The 19861-nt window shown below is 35.3% G+C and overlaps 1 protein-coding gene across 2 annotated transcripts in view; it reads right to left on the bottom strand.

Annotated features, from left to right (window-relative positions):
• Dmd (dystrophin) overlaps positions 1 to 19861 on the bottom strand; it is a 2258623-nt gene that overhangs the window by 831751 nt on the left and 1407011 nt on the right. For both annotated transcript variants that reach the window (XM_057760244.1, XM_057760245.1), the window contains one exon: positions 7957 to 8098. In XM_057760244.1, the coding sequence (XP_057616227.1) occupies positions 7957 to 8098 (142 nt within the window). The remainder of the gene's footprint in view (positions 1 to 7956; positions 8099 to 19861) is intronic.

Below are 19861 nucleotides of genomic sequence, written 5' to 3'. Positions count from 1 at the left end.
ATTCCAAAAGTGTACGCTTCATCACAAATAAAACAATGTGACTAATTCCATACTACACTATGGTATTTTAGCATGTCATAGAATACAACAGTATGCCCATGAGTAGAAAACCAAGTTGTCATATCTACAGTGTTAGACACTGTGCTAATCTCTTTACATATATTAACTCAGTTCATCTCTACATATAGAAATAACAATAATGTGAAAGGCAAATAATAATAATAATAATTATCTGAAGCAGTTATTATTGTCATTTTGTATAGAAGAAAGTTGAGACATGAGGTTTAAATATAAGTTGTAAGGACACAAGACTAATAAGTAACAGAATAGTAATTCAAAAAGAAAATTTCACCCTGAAATTTTAATTTATGATATTCTATTTAGCATCATATTGTTACTCCTCTTCCCCCAAGATCTAAAAAAGCATTACAATATTCATAACTACATTTTACTTAGAACTGTAGCATCTAATAGAGTAGCTATTGGGATTCAATTATTTGTAAATCTCCTCATTTGTTCATACATGCCACTTTTCAGAAGGCACAAATAGCTAATGGTTAGAAAAACAGATAATGAAGACCTTATTTATCTTTATAGAATTTTTTTTGGACAATATTATCTAGGTTGTTCAAGAAGAACAGAAAAATCAATACACATTTATTCATAAATAAATGCTGGCAAATATATCGACACAATGAACTATCAGTTATAATACTACATATGACACTTAACACATTAAGGAAAGATGACTTTCCAAGAATATACTAAACTTGTTTTTTTCCAAGGGTACAATGGTCTAAAAATGGCTCACAAATTTTCAGGGCTGAAATACATAGTATAATATCTGATATATAGTACATATTCAGTATTTGTTTATTGAATTATGAAACTTTTCATTTCTGTTTCATTTTAGGATGTCATTTTTAATTTTTTGTTTCACAGAAATAGTCAAGTTGAGCTATAATTTTCTTAATTAAACCAAATGAATCATTGACAAACAATTCTATTTCCATTTTATTTTATAACCATCTACAATTATAGAAATAACAACCAGTTACCAAGTTTCATATGGATAGACACTGCCTGCACCGACTGGGTAAAGAAGTGAGTGACTGGTCTCACAGCTGAGCAGCCCTATCTCTATGATCTAGGCTCTGGGTCATACCCCATAACCTTTATCTGCCCATCACAGCCCCACTAGCCAGTTGGCAGGTAAGGTTCTTGTGGTCAGGTTATTCCACCCTCACCCCATTGGACCCTGTAATCTATAAGCCCCTTCCCACCCCACAAACTTAACCATTCACCACAGCATCAGCAGCACCTAGAGGCAGAGGCAGCATCTAACCAATTAGACAAAGAGGTAAGTGACTAGACTCCCAGCTGGAGAGCCCCATCTTTATGCGCTATGCTCTGGGGCCCGCCTTGTGTCTCTCCCCCATCCACTGCAGTCCCACTAGCTGGTCAGCAGGCAAGACTCCCACAGGCAGGCTGCTCCACACCTCCCATTGGCCTCTCTATAAGTTCCACTCAGCTTCACAACCCAACTATCCACTAGCAGCATCAGTGAACCTGAAAACAGACACCTCTTTCACCAACTGGACAAAGAGCAGACCCTAGGTGGCAGTCTACAGAAGTTAGGGGAAGAAATGGGTTGATGCCAGGGCAAGAACACCTCCAACAACATAAAAAACAATCTGATAACACCAGAACCTAATGGTTCTACAAAAAAAAAAAAAAAAAAAAAAAAAAAAAAAAAAAAAAAAAAAACATGAACATGCCGAAATAGATGAAAAAGAAGAAAATGGCCCTAAAATAACTTTATGAAGGTGATAGAGGTCATTAAAGAAGAAACGAAAAATTCCCTTAAAGAAATTTAGGAAACAAGTAGAGGTAGCATACGCCTTTAATCCCGATGCTTGTGAGGCAGAGGCAGGCAGATTTCTGTGAGTTCGAGCCAGTAAGGGTTACAGAGCTAGTTCTAGGAAGCTATGGCTGTTACACAGAGAAACTCTGTCTCAAACAAACCAAAAAAATTTAAAAAAGAAATTTAGGAAATCACACAAAAAAGAAAGGAAACAATAAATCTAAAAAAACAAATAAAGCTAAAAAAAAATACCAAACAGATGATGCAAACAACTCAAGACTTGAAAAATGAAATAGAGACAATTAAGAAAATGCAAATTGAGGGAATTCTGGAAATGGAAAATCTGGGTAAACAAACAGGAACTATAGATGCAAACATAACCAACATAATGCAAGAGATGCAAGAGAGACTCTCTTGCATTAAAGATACAATAGAGGAAACAGATTCATCAGTCAAAGAAAACTTTAAAGACAAAAAAGTTGTAACCTAAAACTTCCAGGAAATCTAGGACACCATGAAAAGACTAAGAATAATAGTGATAGAAGAAGAAAAATACCAGCTGAAACACACAGAAAATATATTCAACAAAAACCATTAAAAAATTTCTCTAATCTAAAGAAGGGCATGCTCACAAAAATACAAGAAGCTTACAGAACAATAAACATAATTGGCCAAAAAAGTCTTGGGATTCCCCTTTGTATGCTATAAATATGTTTTAATACTATTGATTAATAAATAAAAGCTACTTTGGCCTATGGCATAACATAATATAGCTCGGGGGGACAACTAAACTGAATGTAGGGGAAAGAAGGCTAAGTCAGAAGATGCCATGTAGCCACCCAAGAAACAAGAGTTAACAAACCACAAGACTCATGATAAAACATAAAATAGTAGAAGTGGGTTAATTTAAGTTGAAAGAGCTAGCTAGAAATATATGTGAGCCATCAGCCAAACAGTGTTGCAATTAATACAATTTCTGTGTGATTATTTGGGTTTGGCAGCCAGGAAATAAGTGTGCAATCTCTGTTAACAAAGTCCTTTCACCACAAAATAATCTCAACACTGAATATACAGAACAAGGAAAGAATATTAAGCGTTATTGTAATCTATTCTACCAATAAATAGCTACAAAGGAAAAAGACCAAGTAACATATAAAAGCAGACCCATCAGAATTATACCAGAAGCCAGAAGGTCCGGGACAGACATTATATAGACACTAAGAGACCATGGATGCCAGCCAAGGCTACTATACCCAGCAAAACTTTCAATTATCATAACCAGAAAATACAGAATATTCCATGACAAAATAGGATTTAAACAATACCTATCTACAAATCCAGCCTTGTAGAAGGAATAAAAGGAAACCTCCAAACCAAAAAAGTTAGCTACACCCATAAAAGCACAGACAATAATAATCCAACACCGGCAATTCCCAAAGTAGGGACACATACACCCTGTTACCAAAAATTAACAGAAATTAACAATCACTGGTTATTAAGATTCTTTAAAATTAAGGGAATCAATTTACCTATAATAGGACACAGGCTAACAGAATGGATATGAAAACAGGAGCTGACCTTCTGCTAAGGACATTCAATATTCATCATAGGGAAAATCTATCAAGATAAAGTCTCAATTCTTAACATTAATGCCCAAAATACAAGGGAACCCATATTTGTAAAAGAAGTAATACTAAAGCTTAAATTATATACCAAACCACACATACTAATAGTGATAGACTTCAGTTACCCACTTTCCCTAATGTACAGGTATGTCAGACAGAAAATTAACAGAGAAATAGGGGCAGTAAGAGATTTTATGACTCAAATGGGTTTAACAGACATCTATAGAATATTCAACTCAAACAGAAAAGAATATATCTTCTTCATAGCACCTCATGGAACCTACTCTAAATTGACCAAATACTTATTCATAGGGCAAATATCAACGAAAAAATGGAATAAACCCCTGTATCTTATCAGCTCACTATGGCTTAAAGTCAGAATTCAATAACAATACAAATTACAGGAAACCTACAAATTCATAGAAACTGAATGTTTAACTGAATCACCACTGGGTCAATGAATAAATGAATAAAGAAATTAAAGATTTCCAAGAAGGGGGGGATTAAAAGGGAGGGAGGAGACATGAGTGAATGGGATATTTGAGATGGGGGAAGGACAGAAAGGGAGAGCAAGGAAAGAGATATCTTGATTGAGGGACCTAGTTTGGGGCTAGCAAGAAACCTGGAACTGTGGAAATTCTCCGGAATCCATAAGAATGACCCAGCTCAGAACCTAAGCAATAGTGGAGAGGGTGCCTGAACTGGCCTTCCCCTGTAATCAGATTGATAACTATCTTAATTGTCATTATATGACCTTCATCTAGCAGATGCAGATATCCATAACTAAACACTAAACCAAGCTTCTGGAGAGTACTCCAAGAGAGGGGGGAGTGACAATATGAGCGAAGGAGTCGTAAACATAATGGTGATAGCCATAGAAATATCTGACCTATGCTAGTGAGAGCTCACAGACTGCACTGATAGCTAGGGAGCCAGCATAGTACCAGACTAAGCCTGCTGAATATGGGTGACAGTTGTGTGGCTTCAGTAGTCTATGGGGCTACTGATAGAGAGACCAGGACTTATCTCTAGTGCTTGAACTGGCATTATGGAGCCCATTCTTTTTGGAGGTATACCTTGTTCAGCCTAGATATGGGGGTGGTGGCTTGGTCTTGCTTCAAAGTGATATGTCAGACTTTGTTGACTCCACTTAAGAAGTCTTACCCTTTTTCAGGAGTGGATGGGGTCTGGGGTATGAAGGAATATGGGGGAATTGGCAGGAAGGGAATGAGAGGGAACTGGGATAGGTATGCAAAATGAGAAAATATCATTTAAAAATAAATTTAATTTAAAAAAAGAAGAAATGAAAGACTTCCTAAAATTCAATTAAAATGAATGTACAAATACCCAAACATGGGATACTATGAAAGTAGGGATAAGAGGAAAATTTATAGCACTAAATGACTACATAAAGAATTTAGACAATTCTCACACTATCAACTAAAAAGCACAGCTGAAATCTCTAGAAGAACAACAACAAAAATTTAGCCAGGAGGAGTAGACACCAGGAAACAATCAAATTGAGGACTCTAATCAATATAATAAAAACAAAGAGAACAATACAAAGAATCAATGAGATGAAGAATTGGTTCTTCAAGAAAATGAACAAGATAGACAAACACTTATCCAAAACATATGAACACCTGATTTTTGACAAAGAAGCCAAAACGGTACAATGAAAAAATAAAAGCATCGTTAACAAATGGTGCTGGGATAACTGGATGTCAATATGTAGAAGATGGCAAGTACACCCATATATATCCCCATGCACAAAACGCAAGTCCAAATGGAATTAAGACCTCATCATAAATCCAGTTACACTGAACCTGGTAAAAGAGAAGTTAGGAAGTAATTTTGAACCCATTGGCACAGGAGACCGCTGTAATATAACACTAGTAGCAAAGACACTGAAAGGAAAAATCAATTAACGGGACCTCCTGAAACTGAAAAGCTTCTGTAAGGCAAAGGACACAGTAAATAAAACAAAACAGCAGCCTATAGAGTGGGGAAAGATCTTTACCCACCCTACACATGACAGAGGGCTGATATCCAAAATATATAAAGAACTAATAAAATTAGACACCAAAATACAAAATAATCCAATTAAAAAAATATGATACAGAGCTAAACAGAGTCTTCTCAACAGATGAATCTCAAATGACCGAAAGACATTTAAAGAGTTGCCCAACATCCTTAGTCATCAGGGAAATGCAAATCAAAACAACTCTGAGAGAACATCTTACACCTGTCATTATGTCTAAGCTCAAAAACACCAAGGACAACTTCTATTGGAGAGGATGTAGAGTAATGGGAATAGTTTTCCACTGCTGGTGTGAGTGCAAGCTTGTACACCTGATGTAGAAATCAGTATGATGATTCCTCAGAAAATTGGGAATCAATCATTCTGAAGACCCAGCAATACTACTCTTGGGCATACACCCAAGGGATACTCAATCATACCACAAGGGTACCTGCTCAACTATGTTCAAAGAGTCATTATCTGCAATAGCCAGAACTTGTAAACAACCTGGATGCCCCTCAACTGAAGAATGGATAAAGAAAATATGGTACATTTACACAATGGAGTAAAACTCAGCTGTAAAAGACAATGACATCATGAAACTTGCAGGCAAATGGATGAAACTACAAAGTATTATCCTGAGTAAGGTAACCCAGTTCCAGAAATATAAACAAGGTTTGTACTCACTCATAAGTGAATACTTGATCTAAAACAAAGGGTAGCCTGATTACAATCCACAGCTCCAGAGAAGCTAGGTAACAAGGAGAATATAAGAGGGACACATAGAACGCCCTGGGAAGGGGAAATAGATGAGGTCTCTCTGTTAAACTGGGGCCAGGAGAGCTAGAGGGGAAGGGATGGGGGATGAGAACATGAGGGAACGCCATCCGTGATGGCCGAGTTAGGGGAGGAACTGAGTGCGAGAGTGAGGAAAGATATCTTGATAGAGAGATCCATTATTGACTTAGGGAGAAACCTGGTGCTAGGGAATTTCCCAAGAGTCCACAAGGATGACCCCAGCTAAGACTACTAGCAATAGTGGAGAGGGGGCCTGAACTGGCCTTCCCTTGTAATTAAAATGGTGATTATCTTAACTGAACCTTCATCCAGTAAGGCAGATGAAAAGATTCACAGCTACACACCAGGCCACGTTCTGGGAGTCCAGTCGAAGCAGTCGAAGAGACAGATGAAGGGTTATGAGCAAGGGAGCAGAGTCAAGATCATGACAGGGAAACTCAACAGAGAAAGTTCACCCAAGGTTATAAGAATTCAGGACTCTAGACTGACAGCCCGGGAGCCTGCATGGGACTGCATGTGGGCAACAGTTGTGTAGCTTGGTCTGTCTGAGCGGCCCCTGGTAGTGGGACCAGAATCAATTCTTTGTGAATGAACTGGCATTTTGGACCCCGTTCCATATGGTGGAATGCCTTGGTCAGTCTTGATGTGGGGAGGGGGGTTGGAGGGAGGGGGTTGGTTATGCCTCAACTCTATATGTCAGGCTTTGTTGACTCCCCATGGGAGGCCTTTCCTTTAGTAGGAGCAGATGGGTGTGGGTTGGAGGGAGGAGAGGTGGGAGCAGAAGGGGGGAGGGAGGGGAACTGAGGTTGGTATGTAAAATAAATGAAAAATTTAAAAGAAAATTGGAGATGTAAATAAATTTCATATTTGATAGTGACAAAATATTAATTTTCATTCCTCTATCCTTTATGAAGTAAAATAATATAGTTACTAAAGTCTTCCTTTTATGAAACTAAAACTGGGAAAATTAAATTGTCTGTACAATTAGGTCACATCAATGAGCCAGGTGAAGTTATAGCAGATATCATAATATGAATACATGAAAAATTCTCTTGAATACACTGTGTGTCTGTCTGCTTAACCTGTATGAAATACAAACCAGTGTGACAATTTTGATATTCACACAAAATAAGCTAAAGCTAAATCCTACTTTAGGTTAATGTAAAATCTTTAGCTAGTGACTGAAGTAATGTTATTTGTTTGACAAGGAATTTCTTCACTAAGAAATTTTCTTCTTCAGTGCAACTAGCAATTTTCAGCAATGTAGCCTATAACAGATTACAAAGTTGTTTCCACTTACATATAGATATTTTAATTTCACACTTTGCTCTTCAGTCTTCAAAACCATTGATATTGTAGGATCCTGAAACAATCCTTTAGCTAATTTTCAAAATAACTGCCATGAACTATTCATGTATAAAGAAAACATGCTTCTAAATGCACACACACACACAGGTGTATATATGTGTGTTTATGCATATATGTTGATTGACAGTTGTTTAGTAAATTAAAATTAGGTTTGGGAGAAAACATACTGGAAAGAAATACAGACAACACAATGGACAGCAGATCAACGAGTCAACACATTAAAGTAGATTTATATGTGCTTTATACAAATAGGCCCTGTTTATTTTAGAATACAAAATTACCTTCACTTGTTCAAGTGTTTCTTTTAGCTGCTGCTCATTTCCAAGTGGAGTGTTAGCAACATTATCTGCTTCTTCCAACCACAAAACAAATTCATTTAAATCTCTTTGAAATTCTGACAAGATGTTCTTTTGTTCTTCAATCCTGTAGAGAGAATAATAAAATTATTGTAAATGGCATACCTCTCAGGGCTTAAAAAAACAAACAAGGAGAAGCAAACACGATCATAGCACTTGTGTTTAAGAAACAAGCCATATGAGATATCCATAATATATGAATTATCTTTAAGAGTTTCATTCACTTTGAACAAAGTCATTTTAATATTTCAAATGCAGCAAAACTTGGCCAAGAAATATTTTAAAATTCTATCAGCCTATTCTATTTCATTTGAGGAAGGCTCCACTATCTAGGCTGTGGTATCACTCAACCTTACAAAATTCTTGATTGTGAGGGACTGTCCTAAAATACTGTAAGCTATTTAGCAGTGTGTGTGGACAGGGTTTATGAGATTCCTAGCTGTTACGAACAGAATGTCTTGAGGCCTAATATTTCCTCCTGCCTGGAGGTGTGCAAATTTTTCTCTTCTGGAAAACTATTGCAGTAGTGAAAATACATACTGTATAGCTTTATGTTTTATAAAAGGCCTCATTTGAAAAATATTTAATGACAAATTAAATGACAAAAGTAAAAGCAGGGGTATAAAATAAAAACATTATGCAAATGTTTCCAAACTATGACACACTATTTTTTGAAGAGAGACAAAAATAACAAAAGTGGCTTATCATTTATGATATCCTGGTGGATGTTTTTAATAATATAAATGCAATATTACATAATATTACTTACCCATAAATTCATTTTCAGTTATTGAATTGGAAGAGTTATGGGCAGGCAGAATGCTTCATATTTAAAATGACTTAGTTTGCTTTTGTCATCTTTTGGGAGATTTCATGGAAGCTTTTAACTGAAGTATAACGTACATATAAGAATGTACATATATAATCTTATAGCTCAATGAAAATGGGAAACTTAGACACACTATATGGAGAAATAGTTTAAAAAGGTATCCTGCTTCCTTCTCATCACCAACTTCAAATGTATCAGTAATCTGTCACCTTGATCATTCACTACGTAATCATTATTAAAGGTAATGATATCATATGTTGGTATTTGTGTCTTGATTTTTTAACTAAAATTTATGTTTATAATTCTACATGTTTTGTTGTTTATTCATTCTCTTAGATGTATAGTAATCATTAATATTCAGTGAGTGTCAATGGCAATCTGAGTTATTTCTATACTTTTAACATTTACTTAATAATTAATATTTTTTACCAAGATAATGAACCCTTATTGATAATTTACTGCCTTAGAGGGAATATATTGTTAGAATTAATTTTATAATACACCTTATCTCGAGTATTTCCTATGGCATGAAAAGAAGTATCAATGTTTTTAGTAGTCTGTTTTTCGCAGTTGTATTTGCTGGGAATTTTAAAATATGGGTGTTTTTTTTTTTGCCCAGTTTTACTTATTGAATAAAATTTATCTATACAATCTACTTACTCTTACTCTCCTTAACCCTCAAATTTTCATGTATTTCACTGTTTTCTCATCCATTTTTAAAATAAAAAAATATTCAATAGTTACTTCAAATGTTACTTCTATGTAGATATTTAATTCTTACAAAATTCTTGATTTTTGTGCAAGAATTCCATTGAAATAGAAATTATCTTTTGGATTCTGGAGGAGTATTTTGTAACTTGCCCAAGTTTACAAGGCAGAAACTTTAGATGTGAACTTTCACCCGAATTCTTAACAAACTCTAGACTGAGTGGCCCTATGGGCAAATTTGGTTTATGGTTTGATTTTGTCCAGTTTCTGAACATTTTCACTCTTCTTGATAATCACTGGTCTCTTTGCTGTGTTCTTCAAATATACTAGGTGGAATTGCTCTTTTCTCTGTCTTGAAAGTCTTTTCTTCAATTTCAAATGTAACTGCCTCTCACCTCACCTAGGTTTTCCATGAAAATCCTACTAAAAATTGTACTCCCCTCTGTGTTTCTAATTTTTCTCCTTGTTTTTGACTTTATAATTAGTTGCTAAGATTAGCGTATTCCATCATTTGATTTTCCTTGATGTACTCTCCATCTCAAACACATGAAATAGCACTCCCTTAGTTAAGGCTTTTAATGTAGTTATTTGCTACTATTATGCTTGCTTTCTGACAATGTCTGGGCTAGAACAGATGCGTACTAAATACATGGTGAATCAACAAATTAATGAGTTTAGCATTCTTTACAGTTTTCTTTGCCTTTCTGTCTTTAAAGAACCTTTCTATTTTTGAATTATGGATTGTAAAATGTGGTATAATTTATCCCCAATTTTATACTATAGTGTTTCATTTACTGACACATTCAACTAGAGGATATTCAGTATCATCATTCTGGGTCCGACAAAATGGTGTTGGGTAGGTTGGCACCACATAAAGGGTTGGAAAATCAAGACAACTTCATTTCTCTGACATAGTTTTGTCACATGCCTCCTTTTGTTTATATGAGTAAAATATAAGTTAAATGAAGTATTACTAAAATATTCTTCAGTTTTGATTCTGTCTGTCCTGCATCCGTTTTGCTTTGTATGCATGGGGGAAAATGGAGATTTCTAGTTGTAGAATTACTGCTACTGTTGCTTTAGTAAACCTTATAGGAAAATGGATTATCTAAGCTGCTGGCACTTTGTTTTAAAATGTGGGATAGCATTGTTTAATTTCAGACTCTGCTCTTAGATGAGAACTGCCAAGTACAGAATAAAATTTCAAACGCCTCTAGTAACTCTCAAATTATATGATTGCATGGTTACATTTTCTTCTTTTTTGGTAAATTGGACATACTTTATTCTCATAAAGAAAGAACCTACATTGTACAAGCAATCTTCCTCCATTTCCCTACCCCAAAATACTATTCAAATACAGGCAAAGAAAATTAATTTAACTGAGCACAATAGAGATTTAATATACTATCTTTATGACATATATGGATAAAGGGTTATACTGTGTGACTCACTGTTTCACACTGAAGCTTGCATCTCTCCACTCTTAAAAGCACTTAGTCATAGGGAGTGGTGGCACAGGCCTCTGGAGACAGAGGCAGACAGATTTCTACAAATTTAAAGCTACCCTGCTCTACAAAGTGAGTTTGAGGCTAGTCAGGGATGACACAGAGAAACCTTGTCTTGATAAGCCAAAATAAATACCCAGTCAAGAATATAAATGTACTTAATCATAATAATTAAAATTTACATAGTTAATTGTGACAAAGCACGATGAGTATTATTTACATATTTTCTTCATTTAATATCCTACTGTGACAAGGGCTAGGTTTAGTCAAGTTGTAGAGCACTTGTATTATACATGTGGGATCGTGGGTTCAATCTCCGGATGTACAAACACACCAAAATTAAACTTAATTGCCTTAGGTTATTAATTAACCTGAAAAAATTAAGACTCAGAGTAATAATTCCTGGAATTCTTTATATGTTTTGGAGATGAGCCCTCTGGCAGATGTAGAGTTGGTAAAAATATTTTCCTATTGTGTAGGCTGCCATTTTGACAGTGTCCTTCGTCTTACAGAAAGAAGTTTTTCAGTTTCATGAGGTTCTGTTTATTAATTGTCGATCTTAACATCTCTGTTGCTGGCGTTCTGTTTGGGACGTTGTCTCCTGTTCCAATGCATTTACGACTGTTTCCCATTTTCTCTTCTATTGGGTGCAGTGTAACTGGATTTATGTTGAGGTCTTTGATCCACTTGGACATGAGTTTTATGCAAGATGATAGGTATGGATCTATCTATATTCTTCTACATGCCAACATCCAGTTAGACCAGCACCATTTGTTGAAAATGCTTTCTTTTTTTACATTGTATAGTTTTGGATTCTTTATAAAAAAAATCATCTGTCCATAGGTGTGTGGATTTATATCTCAGTTCTCTATTTAATATCATTGATCCACATGTTTGTTTTTCTGCCATTACCATTCTGTTATTAATACTATAACTCTCTAGTAGAGCATGAAATCAGGGATGGTGATTCCTCCAGAATTTCTTTTTATTCTACAGGATTTATTTAGCTATTCTGTGTTTTTTTTTCTTCTAAACAAAGTTCAGAATTGTTTTCTAAAGGTCTGTAAAGAATTGTGTTGGAATTTTGAAGGGGTTTGCACTGAATTTATAGACTGGTTTTTGATAAGATGGCCATTTTAAGGTTTCTAGCAATAGTGGGTACACAGACTGAACTAGTCATCTCCTGTGACTAGGCTTGACTTCTAATGGAGGAATTAGGACACCAACCCAGCTACAGAACCTTTGACCTATAGACTACCTTGCCTATGGGATATGCTGGGTGTAAAGGTGGTGCAGAGACTATGGGAGTGACCAGCCAATGGCTGGTCCGGCATCAGACCCATACTATGAGAATGAGCCCACCTCATACAATGCCTGGAGTGTTAGAACCCAGAGTCTGGATGGTTCACACACAATTGGAGAAAAAAAAATAGCACAATGATGCTTATTGATATTCTACCATACTCAAAGATTGGTTACTACCACAAATTGTCATCAGACAGACTTAAGTAACTGATAGAAACAGATGCAGAGTCCCACAAGCAAACATTAGGCAGAGATCAGGAGATCCTGATGAAGAGGGGGAGGAAAGATTGTATAAACTACAGCAGTCAAGGACATCACAAAGAAGCCCACAGAAACAACTAACCTGGACTCATAGGAGCTCACAGAGTCTGAAGTGACAACCTGCATGGGACTGGCCAAGGTTCTCTACATATATGTTACAGTTGTGAAGCTTAGTACACTTGTGGGACTTCTTTTTTTTAATTTTTATTTTTATTCTTTTTTAATTAAGATTTTCACCTGCTCCCCGTTTCCCATTTCCCTCTCCTCCTCCCAAATATTGCCCCCTCCCCCCATTCCCCTCCCCCTATCCCCACTCCTCTTCTCCTCCCCCCACACCATTCCCCCTCCCTCTCGATACTGAAGAGCAGTCCAAATTCCCTGCCCTGCGGGAAGACGAAGGTCTTCTATCTACGTCCAGGAAGGTGAGTGTCTAAACAGGCTAAGCTCCCACAAAGCCAGTTCATGTATTAGGATCAAAACCTAGTGCCATTGTCCTTGGCTTCTCATCAGCCTTCATTGTCCGCCATGCTCAGAGAGTCCAGTTTCAACCCATGCTTATTCAGTCCCAGACCAGCTGGCCTTGGTGGGCTCCCAATAAATCAGTTCCACTGTCACAGTGGGTGGGTGCATCCCTCGTGGTCCTGATTTCCTTGCTCATGTTCTCCCTCCTTCTGCACCTCATTTGGACCTTAAGAGCTCAAACAGTTGCTCCAAATTGAGTCTCTGTCTCTACCTCGATCCCTCGCCAGATGAAGGTTCTAAGGTGATATGTAAGATATTCATCAGTATAGGATAGGGTCATTTCAGGTTCCCTCTCCTCAGTTGCCCAAGGTACCAGCTGGGGACATCTCCCTGGACACCTGCGAACCCCTCTAGAGTCAAGTCTCTTGCCAACCCTAAGATGGCTCCCTTAGTTAGGATATATACTTCGCTGCTCCCGTATCCACCCTTCCTATATCCCAACCATCCCAATCCTCCGAGCTCCTCCCATCCTCCCCTTCTCATGTTTCTCATCCCATTTCCCCTTTGCCCCATGCCACCTCACCCGCAAGTTCCGAGTTTTTGCCCTGCAATCCTGTCTACTTCCCCTATCCAGGCGGCTGACTATACGATTTTCTTTGGGTTCACTTTCTTATTTAGCTTCTCTAGGATCACAAATTATATGCTCAATGTCCTTTATTTATGGCTAGAAACTGATTATGAGTGAGTACATCCCATGTTCCTCTTTTTGGGTCTGGGATACCTCACTCAGGATAGTGTTTTCTATTTCCATCCATTTGCACGCAAAATTCGAGAAGTCATTGTTTTTTACCACTGAGTAGTATTCTAATATGTATATATTCCACACTTTCTTCATCCATTCCTCCATTGAAGGGCATCTAGGTTGTTTCCATGTTCTGGCTATTACAAACAATGCTGCTATGAACATAGTTGAACAGATACTTTTGTCATATGATAGGGCATCTCTTGGGTATATTCCCAAGAGTGGTATTACTGGATCTTGGGGTAGGTTGATCCCAAATTTCCTGAGAAATCGCCACACTGATTTCCAAAGTGGTTGCACAAGTTTGCATTCCCACCAGCAATGGATGAGTGTGCCCCTTTCTCCACAACCTCTCCAGCAAAGGCTATCGTTGGTGTTTTTGATTTTAGCCATTCTGACAGGTGTAAGATGGTATCTCAAAGGCAACCTGTAGAAGAATGAACCCACTTGTGGGACTTCTGATAGTGGGAGCAGGGGATGTCCCTAAAATTTTGACTGGCTTTTGGGAACCTATTCCTCATAATGAGTTGCTTTCCCTGCCTTAATACAAGGGGTGGTGCTTAGCCCTACCTCAACTCAATATGCCATGCATGTTTTGTTGATACCCATGAGAGGAGGTCTGCCTCTTTCTGAACAGAAAGAGATGAGTAGATTGGGTAGGGGGGAGGAGGATTAGGGAATGGGAGGAGAGGAAGGAGGGAAAAACATTGACATGCAAAATGAATACATTTAATTAACAAAATTCAGGGCAATAAATTATAAGTGGATATGTCATGTTCCACCATGCTTTGTTATTAGGCATTTAGTTATAATTTTTATTGCAACAAGTAGCTTTACAATTTGTTTATTTTGGTGCATGTAGCTGATAAATTCGAATTTCAATATTCATTGTTAATTATAATTGCAAAACTTCCATGAAAAACACTCATGAACTGTCACCAAAAATTAAGAAATGCTAGGTTCCCACACTTTAACTAGTTTTAACTATGTCTCTTTATGTTATTTATTAAGAAGAAAAATATCATGCATATTTTGTAGCTTTTATTAATATAAATGTTAAAATATTTTTCATATAAAATTTCCCAAAATTTCTATTATTTATTTTCTACTGTGCATTTCTTGTTTTTTTCTATTTGCTTATTTGTTAATATAAGTTTTTCACCCTGTGCATAAATATATTTTTGGAGAACACATATCTAGTTTTCTTTCAACTTTTAGACTAATTTGTTCTGATTTGATTTGTTTCTAAACATACAAACCATAGAGATTGTTTCTTTATTCTTTTCTTTACTCTGAGATGTTTTTAATATTGTTATATTCTGTAATTATTTACAAGTTGATTTTATTCCTGATACCTTTATGTTCACCAAAAATGTATTAATCTATCGTAAATGCACTTAGAATTAACTTTCTGATCAGGAAGTGTTTCTAGAAATTGACATTATTTCTTCTGCAAAATCAACATTCTTTATAATATTTCATACTATTAAGTTTCAGTTGATGAATAATAATTTACTGTGGCTTTTTGTAACAAAGATCATGAAATATTAAAATATATTTATCTTTTCGTGGGTTAGACTCCTTTGCCACCTTAAGTAATAGACTACTTCGTTATATTATAAAATCAATCTAAATAAAGATGAGAATAGTTGTATTAAACCAATAAATATTTGAAAATTTCTGTATTTCAAATGTAATTTGAACTTTCAAATGTAATTGGGTTGTATTTTCTGATTGTAGCTTATTTGGGCACTGTGAATATTCATGGGCCATTCAAGCACTAAAAATATTTAAGTTCAATTTATAATTAATCTTTAGTATCTGTTTGAAAGTCAGTAACTTGCAGATGAGTTTATAGACTTTAACTGTCCATTAATTTAGAAGACACTTTAAGAAACTCTGGATAAAAGAAATCACTAAGAACTGAAATCTATGGTCAAGAGCTTTGCTGCAATCTCTTTATACATCAAAGAAAACTTTATCTGATGATATAATTTTTAAATAGTATAACATATTTTAAAATATGAGAACATTTGGTAGTCATTTATCATCTTGATTTTTATATAATTAGAATACTATATAAAAATGTGGTACAAAAATTATACTGTGACCTTGTTATAATCTGTTTTTAAAGAGAATGTGTTTTCTGAAATTTCAAGAGCCGCAACTTAAATTTTGAAAAGCTGCAGTTTGAATTTTTGTATTCAGATTATTGCAGTAAAGCAAAGGTACACAGCATTTCCAGGCTTGTCTCTTGACAGAACAGTTTAAATGTGGTTTATGTTGGCATTCTCCAGATGAAGTATTATTTCTTTGTTTATCTACTTGTTTAATGCTTATGGTGGGATTTAGTCAGGCATGTGGTGGTAATAATAATGAATGGGATATTTAACATTTCCCATCTGCAATTAAATGTGAAATATTTTACTTTTAGAGTCATTTCAATACATTTGTCTGTTCTTTTTTTTTCTTCAATACTGGCTTACATCTGAAATATGACTCTATTACCATTTACAGTATAAACATTAGTGATGTAATTCAAGGAAAAATATATCATGATGGGAAGACATGAGTAATCAGAAAAGTTATCAATGCAATTTAATCTGCATTCAATATATTTCTCATTAACTCTGGTGAATATTTCTGTGGGGATGCTTTTATTGTACGAGGAGACACTGCCTAATCACCACAATATATTCTCTAGTGTGATAGTATGTGCATGTGCATTTATCCAGGGCTGTAGGCCAAGTACTCTATTTTCCCATGTTGGAATCTTTTCTAGGAGTCAATCCATCCAACTTGCTTACATAACACTCTCAACAAAGAAAATATGCCCTGGATTTGTATACCTTATATACAGATGCCTGATGATGTAGCTCATTTTATACTTGAAAACTTTCTCTCCAGGGGATTTAGTCAATTTTGAGATGGAGACTTTAGAAAATACAGGAAGAATCATAATATACGTGCACACAATCCTAGATTGGTTATTCAGAATTGCAGGTTACTATTTTTTAAAAGATTACAGCCACAGGAAGTACAAGAATAGCAACATTCCCTGAAACAGCAGTTTCTGAAGGGGAATGTGAGAACCCCATTGGATTCTTGAGAACCATCCAGAAAATATGTGGGATAAAAACTATTTTACTCAAAATATTAAGCTATTATTTGTCTTCTGGTCTCTCATTCTCTTATGTGATTTCTAGAGGATACATGATTTGAGAAATGCAACAGGATGAATGCAGAAATTCCTAGAAGAACCAACTATCTTCTCTTAAGCTAAACATAACAATTTATAAAAATCCCCAAATAATGTCATTTCACTCATTATATATTTTCTAACATAAAGTTATAATTGCTTTCCCAAGACATTTGTTTTATTGTCGACATACACCTTTTATCCTTGGTAATCTACATAATCCAAAAATGTGGAATTTTGACCAATTCCTAAGCATATAAAAGTGCCTTGGATCCAGAAGTTTAGCAATCATTGCAGAAGATATGACTATATAGAATTCAAATACTAAGTAAGGTAAGAGAAGAAAGAGTTTTTTTATTTTATTTATTTATTTTTAGAAAACATATACCTTTTACCAGGCATAAATCATCAAAGCCTATAAAACTCATTTTGCATTTCAAGAACACCAAGGTAGAAAAGAGCTCACACAATGAAATAATAACAGCATGAAATTAAAACAGAATAGTCTGTTATTATGAAGAACTCCATAATAAACCTTTCAGTTGGAGTCCAGAGTTTTGCCAAAAAGTTCTTTAGAGACAACGTAAATAATGTAACCTGAACTTCATGAAGAATAATTTTAGAGTTTAGGAACTGTTTAAATATCTACTGTGAGTCTTTATCATAAAGTGAGCTGAATAGGGCACATTTAATAGTTAGAAAACCATTTTTGGGGAATTGTTAAACACTGATTCACATTAGCCTGATACTAGTTTAATATTGGGTATTAATAAATATTTTCAAATCGGCAATGCATCAGATAATGTCTTTGCTACAAATGACAATTGCAAAGTGTTACTTGGTTTTTTCAGATATGCTGGTAGTGTTCTTGAATTTGATTCTTTAAAATGTGATAAGCATAGCTAAGTATCAAGAAGTATTTTTTACATTCCTACTAACTATCAAATGGTACTACTTGGATAGTAAGGAATAGGAAACACAGACATAATACCTATAAGAAGCATAGTATATTATCATGGATTGATAAATCACAAGAAGAAGTATGTTAATGTTAAATGTAAGTGTATTAATTGATAATCACAAGAAGTATGTTAATGTGAAATGTAAGTGTATTAATCAAATAATAAGATTATTATAAGAGGATTTTATTTATAAAGTATAACAGAACTGTGGTAAGTATATTGTATGTTAGTAAGCAAATTGTTTCAGTAAGTATTCTAGTCTTGGATGCCATGTCACACTCTAGAATGTTTAACAAGTGTTAGCAACCTCATTATATATGGCCTAAGAAAAAGGCCAGGTAAATTATTAATTGTGCTAATTAAAAATACAGAATAAAAAATAACGATGGTCATTTTCAAAATCTAGAATTTTCCTACTGGGCTTCTGAGTGAAAATATCCAGTGTCAGAACAAATGGTATTGCAGTTATTTGCAATGTAATCTCTTCCTAACGAGAAGACTCAGCAGTCTGATGTGGAGGAAGAGTGAGTCATTTTAATGAGTCTCTCTGAGACAGGGAAACTGAAACTGAGCCCTGAAAACATGACTTTGGTTAGATGCTGTGTATGAGAAAGTTTTAAACATTAGTTGTTGTTGTTGTTTTTTTTTTTTTTTTTCAAGGTAGAAAAAGACTTAGAAACTCCAACCAACTGAAAGTATTCAAACTTGGTGTATAAGTAACTAGCTGTAATCCTATGTTTGGGAGGGATGTGGTCAAGAGATCCAGACTGGGTTGAACTACTCAGTGAGAAACAAATCAAAAAGTAGCCTAAAGTAACGGGGAAGTAATTTGTGCTGGATAACATGTGGTCAACAAGGTAGATAACAAAGAGAAAGAACATCACAGGGGTGGCCAAGTACTAGGAGGACACAGTAAGGATTTAAAATCTAGTCTTTTGGCAATAGGAAACAACCTACTAAGGATAGCATCAGTTGCAAAGGGGGACTTACCTCTCAGGAGCATAAAGACTAACCTTATCTCAAGGAACATGTTCATTAAATAAAAAAGGAGGTGGGACTTTCTAGAAGTGTAATAGTACAGAGAATGGCATGATAGCCTAAAATACATAGCTTGTTTGGTGAAAGATACTGGGAAGGCTGTCCTTTGTCCTGAACACACACATCATGGTGCATAATGCCCTGAAACATGCACACACAGACACAAACATACATACATACACACATACATGACTGCACTGAATAAATAAATAAGCAAGTTAAATCAAACAAAAAGGGGTTCTATATATTTCTCAATATTAATATACTGTCTCTGTAGTATCAAATAGTCACTGGAGTTTTATAAATAGAGTTATGGCATGCTAATGTTTATGTTGTGAACAAACAAATTCATTAACCACTGCGGCTATATGCCAAGACTACTTACCTAAATGTGTTGTGTTTATATAAAATGTGCTTTTCAATTATCTCTAGAAATTAAGATTTGATCCTACATGGATTTTATCACTCCAGTATTTATAATCCATATCAATAATCACATTTACTAAATACAGAGCATATGATACAGGAGAGCTTCAAAAGTATTGCAAGTAGATCCTAAAAACTGATTTTAACCTACAAATACACTACTTCACTTACCTAAATATTACACCAAGTGATATCTTCAAGGATTATTATAAACAAAAGAATTACAAATGCCAGAACTAAAGAATCATAAATGAACACATGGGTCCTGGTACTTGGTCCAATAGGGTTGGCAATATATTGTCACATTATATAAAATAAAATCCCCTTTTGGTT

The sequence above is a fragment of the Chionomys nivalis genome, chromosome X (assembly GCF_950005125.1).
Source record: "Chionomys nivalis chromosome X, mChiNiv1.1, whole genome shotgun sequence".
Classification (NCBI taxonomy): Eukaryota; Metazoa; Chordata; class Mammalia; order Rodentia; family Cricetidae; genus Chionomys; species Chionomys nivalis.
Note: the sequence above shows the minus strand (reverse complement) of the source record. Positions and strands in the feature narration are given on the sequence as shown.